This window comes from Miniopterus schreibersii (assembly GCF_964146895.1).
Source record: "Miniopterus schreibersii genome assembly, chromosome: 9".
Taxonomy (NCBI): domain Eukaryota; kingdom Metazoa; phylum Chordata; class Mammalia; order Chiroptera; family Miniopteridae; genus Miniopterus; species Miniopterus schreibersii.
The window spans coordinates 50680048-50692497 of record NC_138118.1 but is presented as its reverse complement, the minus strand read 5'-3'; the positions used below and the strand labels follow the sequence as shown (position 1 = coordinate 50692497).

At 33.1% G+C, this 12450-nt stretch overlaps 1 protein-coding gene across 3 annotated transcripts in view; it reads left to right on the top strand.

The window, feature by feature from the left end:
• The window catches only part of CACNA2D1 (calcium voltage-gated channel auxiliary subunit alpha2delta 1), a 453232-nt gene extending 441342 nt beyond the window's left edge, over window positions 1-11890 (top strand). For all 3 annotated transcript variants that reach the window (XM_081147533.1, XM_081147532.1, XM_081147531.1), the window contains one exon: window positions 9337-11890. In XM_081147533.1, coding sequence (XP_081003659.1) covers window positions 9337-9453 — 117 coding nt within the window. In that variant the 3' untranslated portion in view covers window positions 9454-11890. The remainder of the gene's footprint in view (window positions 1-9336) is intronic.
• Window positions 11891-12450: the final 560 nt, after the last annotated feature.

Genomic DNA, 12450 nt, shown 5'->3' with positions numbered 1-12450 from the left:
GCAGTTATTATACCCAGTGGAGAAAAACTGAAAGCTTTTCTAAGACCATGAAGAAGACAAGGATCACCACTCTCACACTGTTACATAATATAATATTGGACTTCCCTGCTAGAGCAATTAGGCAAGACAAATAAGAGATGCAAATAAGGAAAGAAGTAAAACTATCACTATTTGTAGATGATATGATTCTATATATAAAGTACCCTAAGACTTCACCAAAAAACTGTTGGCACTAATGAGCAATTTTAGTAAAGTTGCAGGATACAAAATCAACATGCAAAAATCAGTTGCATTTTTATACACTAAGTATGAAACATCTGAAAAAGAAATAAAGTATCCCATTCACAATAGCATCCAAAACAATAAAATACTTGAGAAATTTTAACAAAGAAAGTGGAAATTCAGTACAGTGAAAACTGCAAGACTTTGCTGAAAGAAAGAAGATGTAAACAAATGGAAAGGCATCCCATGTTCATGGATTGGAAGAATTAATATACTAAAATATAAATAGTACCCAAAGCCATGGATACATTCAGTGCAGTCCCTTCAAAATGCCAATGGCATTCTTCACAGAAATAGAAAAATCTTAAAATTTGTAAGGAGACACAAAAGACCCCAAATAGCCAAAACAATCCTGAGGGAAAACACCAAAGCCAGAGGTATCACACTTCCTGAATTTAGACTATAACTCAGAGCTACAATAATAAAACCAGTATGGTATTGGCAAGGAAAAAAAAGATACAAAGACTAGTAGAACAGAAGAGAGGCCAGAATTAAATCCCTGTAATCATGTATAGTCAACTAGTATTCAACAAGGGAGCCAATAACAACCAGTGGGAAAAGGATAGTCCTTTCAACAAATGGTGTTGAGAAAACTGAATAAACACCTGCAGAACAATGAAACTGGACCTCTGTCTTATACCACTCATAAAAAATAACTCAAAATGGTTCAGAGATTTAAACATAAGGCCTGGTACTGTAAAACTCCTGAAAGAAAACATAGGGAATAAACTTCTTGACAAAGGTCTTGACAACGATTTTTGGATATGACACCAAAAGCACAAACAATAAAAGTGAAAATCAATAAATGGGACTATGTCAAACTTGAGCACTTCTTTCTGCACAGCAACAAAACAACAACAAAAGAAAATAAAAGAAAGAAGAAAAGGAGGGAGGGAGAGAGGAAGGGAGGGAGGGAAAACCGAATGAAAAGGCAACCTACAGAAGGGGAGAAAAATTTTGCAAACCATGTATTTGATAAGGAGTTAATATCCAAAATATATAAAGAACTCATACCAAAAAAAATCCAACTTAAAATGGGCATAAAATATAAGTAGATATAAAGATACCCAACTGGCCAACAGGTACATGCAATGTTGCTCAACATTACCAATCATCAGTGAAATACAAATAAAAGCACAATGAGATATCTCCTCACACCTGTTGGAATGGCCTTTTCAAGAAAATAAGAGAATAAGTGCTGACAAGGATGTGGGAAAAGGGATCCTTTGTATACTGTTGGTTGGAATGTAAATTGGTGCAACCTGTGTGGAAAACAATGTGGAGGTTTCTATAAAAATTGAAAATAGGTCAACCATATGATCCAGTAATTCCACTTTTGGATATATACCCAAAGAAAATGAAAACAGGATGTCGAATAGATATCTGTGTTCCATGTTTATTGCAGCATTATGTACAATAGCCAAGATATGAAAACAAGCTAAGTGTCCATTATTGATGAATGGATAAAGAAGAAGTAGTGTATATATACTCACACAATAGAATATTATTTACCCATGAGAAAGGAGGATATTCTGCCATTCTTAACAACATGGACAGACGTGGAGCATATTATGCTAAGTGAGATAAGTCAGACTGAGAAAGACAAGCACTTTGTATGATATCATTTATATGTGGAATCTTAAGAAGCCAAACTTATAAAAACAGAATAAATGGTAGTTACCAGAGGGAGGGGGTGAGGGAATAGGACAGATGTTCAAGGATACAAACTCACAACGAGTAGTAAATAAGTTGTAAGTATCTAAGACAGTACAGTGAATATAGATAACAGCATTGTATTACAATCATCAAACGCTACAAGACTAGAACTTAATTAGTACAACTACTAAAAAGAAGGGATAATTATGCAACATGATAGAAGTACTAATTATTGCTACAATGACAATGATACTACAGTATATTCATCCATCAAATTAACACATTGTATACCTTAAATTCATACAATGTTATATTCCCAATATATTTCAATAAAAAAGAGACACACACTAGGACACATTGCAATTAAATTATCAAAGTAGAAGACCAGGAGAGAATCTTAAAAGTAGTAAGAGAAAAATAAATTTTTATGTACAAGGAAACTCTTCTAAGACTATCAGCAGATTTTCAGCAGAAAATTTGCAGGCCTGGAGGTAGTGGCACTTAATATCCAAAGAGTTGAAGAAAACACCTGCCAAACAAGAATACCCACAAAAATTGTCCTTCAGAATTGAAGAAGAGATAGAGTTTTGAGACAAGCCAAAACTGAAGGAATTTATAGCCACTAGACTTGCCTTACAAGAAATGTTAAAGACACTTCTTGAAGCAGAAGCAAAACAGTGCCAATTAGTAACAGAAAAACATGAAAATATATTTTATTGATAAAGGTAAATGTATAGTTAAATTCAGATTAATCTAATATAATGGTGGTAGGTTAATAATCATTTGTATATCTAATATGATTGTTAAAAGAGTTCATGTTGGTGTGTGAGACACATTAAGATCATATTATGATTTGGCTTCTTAGCAGTGTGATCATGGGCAAATAGCTTATTTTTCTGAAACTGTTACATTCTCTCTAAATCTGGAAGCAATACCTACTTCATAGGGCATCCAGAAGAAACAGATGAGATAATGTATGAGATGTGTTGACAGTGCTTTGCAAATTTGCCCAATAAAGAGTAGATCTTAGTCCAAAAAATATAGTGAAAATAACTATAATACAATTAAGGATTACACAAGATAAAATATGTAAATTGTGGTGTCAAAAACAAAACGTTGTAGGGAGAGGGTAAAAATGTAGTGCTTTAGAATCCATTCAAACTTAAGATGTTACCAGTTTAAAATACAGTGTTAAAAGATGTTTTCTGTAAGCCTCTGGTAACCACATACCAAAAACATACCACATACCCAAAAGAAAGGGGAAATGGGTCTAAACATACCACTATAGGAATACATCAAATTGCAAAGGAAAAGAGCAAGAGAAGAAAAAGGAACAAAGGAATTTGTAAACAGCCAGAAAACAATTAACAAAATGGTCAATACCTTCAATAATTACTTTAAACGTAAATGGACTAAATTCTCCAATTGAAAGACAATTTGTAAACTGGCTGAATGGATTGAAAACATAATTATAAACTGCATACAAGAGACATACTTCAGCTTTAAAGACACACACAGATTTAAAGTGAAGAAATGGAAAAGATATTCCATGCAAATGGAAACCAAAAGGAAACTCGGATAGCTTTTCTTAGACAAAGTAGACTTTCAGACAAAAATATACTAAGAGCCTTTGCCAGGTGGCTCAGTTGGTTGGAATGTCATCCTGTACACCAAAAGGTTTCAGGTTTGATTCTGGTCAGGGCACATACCTAGTTTGGCAGTTCATTCCCCAGTCAGGGTGGGTACAGGAGGCACTGATCAATGTTTTTCTCTCACTTTGATGTTTCTCACTCTCTCTCTCATGTACTCTCTCTCTTCCCCCCACCCCTCTAAATATTTCCTCATGTGATTTTTAAAAAATGTATAAGAGACAAAGTCATTATATAATGATAAAGAGATCATTTAATAAGAGAATATAACATTTGTAAGTATATATGCATCAATATAAAGCACCTGAATATATCAGTTTAAAATTAACAGACCAAAAGGGAGAAATAGACAATGCAGTAATAATAGAAGACTTTAATTCCCTACTTTCATCGATGGATAGACCATCCAGACAGAAAATCAGTGAGGAAACTTTGGAGCTAAGTGACAAGTTAGAGCAGAAGAACTTAAGAGACATTAACAACATTCCATCCAAAAGCAGCAGAATATACATTCTTCTTCTTCTAAGTTCATGTGGACCATTCTCCGTGATAGAACATCCTTTATGCCATAAAAGAAGTCTTAATAAATTTAAGATTACTATATCAAGAAGAAATTGTATCAAGCATCCTTTCTGACCACAAGTGTATGACACTAGAAATCAATTACATGGAGAAAACTGGAAATTTTACAGATGTCTGGAGATTAAGCAGCATGCTGTTAAACAGCCATGGTCCAAAGAAGAAATCAGAAGAGAAATGAAAAAATATCTTGAGACAAATGGAAATGGAAATAAAACATACCAAAACTAGCAAAGTATTTCTAAAGGGAAAGTTCATGGTGATAAATACCTACTGTCTCAAATAAACAACCTAAATCTACAACTCTAGGATTTACAAAAATAACAAACTAATTGCAATGGTAGTAAAAGGCAGGGAATAACAAATGTCATAGCAGATATTGTTAGGTTTGGACAAAAGCTTAATGTTCCTGAGGGCTCACCCCTCCCCAGGATGAGAATGTAACTTTTAGATGAATTCCTTTCGCTTGCTGCATTCTGTTCATTACTCTTGGTAACTTTCACTCCCTGCATGAGAAAGTAACTTTTAGATGATCACAAGCAACAACCTGTTCCTTACATTCAAGAACTTTCTACTCCTGCTCAGAAAAACCATGTGCACGCCAAAAATTTCCCTCCCTACACCCTATAAAGAGATTTCCTCCCTAACCACTTGGTGCTGATGCCAGTTGAAGCTCAGCCCATCTGTGTTCAGATACTTGAACCATTTATATTTAGATGCACTAATAAAATTGCCTTTACCTTCTCATCTGGCCTCGTGTGTTCCTCCTCAGCAAGCCTAACAGATATAAATGAAATATAGGCTAAAAAGGCAATAGAAAAGATCCATGAAACAAAGAGCTGGGTTTTTGAGAAAATAATCAAAATAGACAAACTTTTAGCTGGATTTCCCAAGACAAAAAGAGAGAGGACTCATAATATTAGAAATGAAAAAGATGTTAAAATTGATATCAAGAAATACAAAGGATCAAAGAGACTACTGTGAACAATTATATGCGAAGAAATTTGTACAACATAGAAGAAATGGATAAATTCCTAGAAACACATAGCCTATCAAGACTGAATCATGAAGAAATATAAAATTTAAACAGGCTAATTACTAATAAATCAGTTGAGTCATTTATCAAAAACCTCTCAACAAAGGTCCAGGATGAGATGGCTTTACTGCTGAATTCTACCAAATGATTAAAAAAGAATACCAATTCTTCTCAAATCTTTTAAAACGTTAAAGAGGAGGGAACACTTCTAACTCATTTTACAAGGCCAGGCTTAACATGGTACCAAAACCAGACAAAGAGACTACAAAAAAGAAAATTAAGGTCAATAATCTTGATGAACAAAGATGTAAACATCTTCAACAAACTAAGTTAAACAGTACATTAAAAGGATCATATACCATGATCAAATGGATTCATTCCAGCAATGCAAGGGTGGTTTAACATCTGCAAATCAATATAATGTACCACATTAACAAACTGAAAGATAAAAATCATGTGATAATCTCAATAAATGCACAAAAAGCATTTACCAAATTTAACATGCAATTTGGTAAAACTTTCAAGATGGTAGTAAAGGTACATACCTCAACATAATAACAGCCATATGTGACAAGTCCGCAGCTAATAATATATTCAATGGTAAAAAGCTAAAAGCTTTTTCTCTAAGATTAGGAATAAGACAGGGATGCCTACGTCTGCCACTATTATTCAAGACAGTATTAGAAGTTCTAGACAAAGCAATTCTGCAGTAAAAAGAAATAAAAGACATCCAAATTGGAAAGGAAGAAGTAAAACTGTCTATTTGCATATGACATGGTCTTATATATAGAAAGCCTTAAAGTCCACCACAAAACTGTTAGGATTTGTAACCAAATTCAATAAAATTGCAAGATGCAAAGTCTATTTACAAAAGTCAGTTGTATTTCTATACATTAATATTGAACTATCAGAAAGAGAAATTAAGGAAATAATTCCATTTACAATTGCGTTAAACTGACTAAAATACCTAGACATGAATTTAACCATGCAGGTGAAAGAGCTGTATACTTAACATTAAGACATTAATGAAAGAAACTGTAATACTTTCGACAACAAAGATTCTTTTTAAAATAAATAAATAAAAATATATAAAAAAAGAAATTGAAGACACAAATAAATGGAACAGTACTTAGTACTTATAGATTACAAGAAATAATATTGTTAAAGTGTCTATACCACCCAAAGCAATCTACAGATTCAATGTAATCCCTATCAAAATTCCAATAGCATTTTTCACAGAAATAGAAGAAATAATCCTACAATATGTATGACATAAACCATAAAATTCTCAAATAGCCAAAGCAATCGTGAGACAGAAAAAAGGTGAAGGCATCACACTTCTTGATTTCAAACTGTATTACACAACTACAGTAGTCAAAACAGTATAGTACTATCATTAAAAAAGACACACAAAACAATGGAATAGGATAGAGAGCCCAGAAATAAACCCATACATATATGGTGAACTAATTTATGAAAAAGGAGCAAAGAATAGACACTGGGAAACAAATGGTGCTGGGAAAGTGGAACAGTCACATGCAAAGAATGAAACTGGACCACTATCTTACACAGTGCACAAAAAAATCATCTCAGATAACCAAATGGGACTTAAAAGATGCTGCACAGCAAATAAAACAAACAAAAAATATTAAAAGTCAATCTACTGAATAGGAGGAAGTATTTACAAATCATATATCTGATAAGGGGCCAGTAACCAAAATATACAAAGAACTTATAAAACTCAGTATCAAAGAATAAATAACCCAATTAAAAATGAGCAGAGTATCCAAATAGACATTTTTCCAGAGAAGACATACAGATGGCCAACAGGCACATGAAAAGATGCCCAGCATCAGTAATCATCAGTGAAATACAAATCAAAACTGCAGTGAATATCACCTCTTACCTATTAGGATGGCTGTTGTCAAAAAGACAAGAGATAACAAATGCTGGCAAGGATGTGGAGAAAAGAGAAGCCTTATACATTGTTGGTGGGAATTTAAATTGGTGCATCCACTATGGAAAACAGTATGGAGGTTCCTCAAAAAAGTAAAATATAGAACTACTACCATATTATCCAGAAATTCTACTTCTGGGTATTTATCCAAAGAAAATGAAAACAATAACTGGAAAAGATATAGACAATCCTATGTTCAGTGCATCATTATTTATAATAGCCAAGATTTGGAAACAACCTAAAAGTTTATATAAATAATGGAATTTTATTCAGCCATTAAAAAATCAAATCTTACCACTTGCAAAAACATGGATGGACCTTGAGGGTATTATGCTAAGTGAAACAGACCATGCAGAGAAAGACAAATACTGAATGGTATCACCTATATATGGAATCTTAAAAAATAAATAAATACCAAACTCATATAAACAAAGTGGCTGCCAAGGGGTGGGGGAAATGGGGAGAGGTGCGCAAAAGTAAGGCCTGAGGATCTAATAAAACATGGTGACTATAATTGATGACTATGTTGGTGACGCTGTAAAACTGAAATTTGCTAAGGGAGTAGGTATTAAATAGTCTCATCAAAGGAAAAATACATATGTGAGGGATAGATGTGTTAATTATCTTGATAGGGGAGATCCTTTCATAATATCAAGTCACTACAATGTACACTTTAAATATCTTGCAATTTTATTTGTCAATTATAACTCAGTAAAGCTGACATTTTAAGAAAAACTTTGTTTTCATATTAAAAACAATAAAAGTGTGTGAAATTTCACAAATGTGTGAAATTTAAAGCTGCAAGACTGAATTAGAACACCTAGGAAGAAAGTATAATTAAAGAAGAAAATACTCTTGAGAACTCACCCCTGGAAAAATCTCACATGTAGAGATCATGAAGAGCACAAGCCAAAAAGAGTGAGATGGACCACAAACAAGTGTGGCAGAAAGATGCATGAGAAAATATTCCAGTGAGAGACTATTGTCCATTGTCAGATGCTCTTGGAAAGTCCTGTGGACTAAGACGTGATCATTTTTTAATGATTCTCTTTAAATTTAGCACCTATCTTTGAAAACTGAAATTTTCTTTAATAGGTTCTTTTTCCTCAGACTTCTCTTAAACAGAGTTCTGCTGCCTTAAAATACAATTCAAGAAAGAAATTTTACTTATTTACTGAGTAGCAATCACTGTATTAAACCCTACTGAACAAAAGAGCCAATGTTCTGTTCTCTGGGAGTTCAGAGTCTTTGTATAATTATTCTGAATATAATATGTATTTATTTACTTACATAACATTATTTTGATTATTGGAAGATAAACCTTAGATTAACAAATTCTTAAATGATGTTTAGAAAAATAATTAGATATGAGGGGTTTCTATTAAGTTCAACGTATTAAAAGGAACTAAAGGATGTAGAAAATGTTACAGAATACAGAACCTAGGAATAAAAGATAAATAATAAGTTTACATTAGTAGGGAACATAATGAGCCACAACTGGACATTGGGTATCCAAATGAGTATATTCATTACATACATTCATGATTTTCTAAACAAAACTTGATAGCTTAGCTCCTTTTCTAGGTTATAAGTTTTCAGAGTGTCTTTTCATTTATGATTCAAATACATTACTCTCCTTGTTATTTTAATTCTTGATGAAGGTCCAGGTGCTCCATGTGCGGTATGGTATGTTCACCTTTGAAGCTGAATATGAGGGATATGGAAAGTAGAAGTTCACGTCTCAAATTTATTTATTCTACCAGCCCCCAAAATTTGCCTAATTGAGCATAATTGTTAAAATCATAATTCGTGGGAATTATAAAACATGCTATTAAATTTTATTTCTTGTATTTATAAATATATAGGAACATTTGATCCTATGAAAGTTTTTATTTAGAAATTGATATACATTACTCAAAAGAACATTCACTATTAAAATATTTTATTTCATTATCATCAGAATCTACAATAAAATTATAAAGCATTCTAATGGTGCTAGGGAAATTGCTTTATCCAGAATCACTGAACAATAAAATCTAGGAGAATGTAATTTGTTTGGATTCAAATTAAAGAAATTCCATACGGTGAGTTCAGAAGTGGACTAACCCTGAGGTGCTCTGAAAGATAGCTTACCAAATGTTTTCCAGGATTTTTATTTTTCCGTTTCTTTCCAACAGGAGGATTATACCGACTGTGGCGGCGCTTCGGGCTTAAACCCCTCCCTGTGGTCCATCATTGGCATCCAGTTTGTACTTCTCTGGCTTTTATCTGGCATCAGACACTGCCAGTTATGACCTTCCCAAACCAAACCTGCATCGTTGTACCCCAGACCCTGCCAACACATGAGCCCTCAACCGCATTAACAAGGGTCAGCCGTGGAATCGGCGGGACATTAGCTGGACCGTCACTTGGCATAAATGTAAGGAGCAGACTCCTGAGGCGCCCGCCGGCTGCATGTCAGGGCGCCAGGTCCTTCCACTCGTGTGAATGTTGCGTCATCCATGTAGAACATCAAAGCAGAACTCCACACGTGCTTTACTGGAAAATTTGAAGGTCTGTTGCTGCGTTGTTGGCGATTACTTGTAAGAGGGCTCCCCACACAACTGTTTATGAATCATACCAGTTGTCTTGATTTTGACCTGGAACTTTGAATTGCTGCAACCGTTGTTCTTTTACCAAGAAAATCTCTAGGGGGAAAAAGAGTTATTTTTTGCCTTCACTTATTCATCTGTTGAACATTTTTTCCTGCTTTGAGTAGTTACTACTGAAATATGTATATATAGAGAGAATGAATATTGATGTAATCTGTTGAAATAGAAATAATGGCTAATTTTTCTATAAAAATTGGCCATGAATAAAATGCCTTATGAAGAATGGCTTTCTCTGCCAAAAATACAACACAGATGACTAATTAAATTTCGGTGGGGTAGTAAATTGGTTGTTTGAAAATAATAACTAAGAAATTATTACACTAAAGGTGCTTGAGGGTGAAATTTGAATAGGCGACGTATTTCCTCATAAACATAAGCCCTTAATAAGTGCTTCAATGTAATGTTCCTTTTGTTCACAGTAAAGTTATGTACTGCTAGCCAGATATTTTAAAATGCTCTAAGAAAAGCTTGTTGGGGGGAGGGGAAGATGTTTTTTCTTGTGATAAATGAGCTTTGGTTACCAAGGGTATTTTGCATGATGCTGCTGCTATTTTAACTTTCAGTTTGTTTTTCTCTTACTGTATAGTCCATTGAAAAGTTAATTGAGTGACATCATTGTTACGTAAGAATCTGAACCTTGCGGTGTAATGCACTTAAGTCATCTTTAAAAACGTTGTTAAACTACTCTGAATATACTGTGCAATGTAAATGCTGAATGGCTGGGTTAGGTAAAGGGTGAAATGGGGAATTAACGGATTTTATACAGATTCGTGCTTTTGCCTGAAAACCTATGTACAGATATTTTAAGTACATAAATCAGATTTGACACATTTATTTTTTGAAAAGTACATATATGTTCTCAATGAAGATTCATCCTCGGTTTCCTCTTTGTTCGTTTGAATAGTGGCACGTACAATCCAAAAATTACCGCTGCTGCTGTCCTCCCTTTTCAGTGGTCTGACCACTTGACCAAAATTTCCATGCAGATTGATGATGGTTTTTCAATAAGTTGAACAAATAGGAAACCTTGAATCTATATGTATGCACATGAATACTTGATTATGAATAATCAAAATTGTTTTTATACAGCCTTATTGGTGAAAATCGTTAGCCTAGTAAATCAAATGTTTCATTATAGATTAATATGGAAGCAGAATATTATTTATGATTTTAAAAGTTATTTTCAGGAGTAAACAGTATTTGAAGAAAGGGTAAAAACTGAATGTGTAACTGTAGTTGTAGTAAATAATTCTGTTGAAGGCTGGAAGTATGCAGATATTTTTTATGGTAAAATGAATTTGTTCCTTTTTTGAACATGCCAAATATTGGTGTGTATTTATGCTGGAAATTTTCTTATATATCCTTTTCAAGTTGAAATCTTATTAACATTATCCAGCATGTGTTAATATGCTCCGTATAGCAAAGAAAGGTATGACCAATTCTTTAGCACAGCTTAAAAGATATGTTTTGTCTTTAGCTTTGCATACATTTGTAATTCCCTCCTACCACCAATATACCCCAGGTACCATTTGCGTACATTATCTTATTTAAAATATTTTTTTATTTAAAAATGGGGGGATGGGGAAATGGACTCACTTTGCCAACTATTGTTCTAAGAGTTAACATCAGTTACCATTTCTAATACATTGTTGTGATTTTGTAGTCTCATTTGTAACTGGTATTGACATTTTAGAAAACACCAAAGTGATTTAAAAATATATGGAATTTCTCACTCTAGTAATGTTTAAATCATGTTGTTTGTTAATTAAATATTTAAAACTTATTGTTAACTTTTGCTAGACTATTTTAAATCATGAAAGTGTTGGGGAGGGGATATCAAATTATAAAATTATGTTAGTTTGTGTATATAAACAACACATTAAAACAGTGGAATTGCTTCCAGCATACAACAAACTACCTTAAAATTATCTTTAAAATCTATTAAATATACTTTCATGACTAACGTCACTGAAATAGTATGTATTCATCAACTACATTGTTGTATTAATCACAGTTAAACTTGGCATCTTTTGGCAGGGTCCTATTTGATTTCATTTGAGATAAAAATATATTTACATGCACGAATCTTGCTATGATCCTTCATTTTCTGCTATATAATAAACTAATATATTATGACAACCACATACATGATTATAAATTGGGTGAGAACATGTGCTCTGACTAAAAATTGTTCTGAATCCTACTACCAGTCTTCATGCCTTTAGCATACTTACTTTTCTATAAGACAGTAACACTCATCCCATCAAATTGTTATATTTAATTTAGGATTTTTCTCTGAGTTCTAATTGTTGACAAGAACCTAAATTATAGCCTATTATAAATATTGATTTTCAAAGACTGAACAATACAAGAGATCAAGAAAAAACCTTTTAAACTCTTCAATTATTTAATTTTTGCTTTAGTCATGCAGCTTTAACATAGTTTGTCATTAAAACAAATTCAGATAAGTCTTGCATTGGTGTTGAGTACCAGGAACAAATTTTGCATTAATGGTTTTCTTCATTTGAACAACCAGCATTACTGCCAAACACCAATCGTGGTCCATATTTGTAACAGGTTTTTAACATGACATAGTTAGCAAGTTTGATTGAAGATATTTTGAGGTCCTGGGCCTATAAG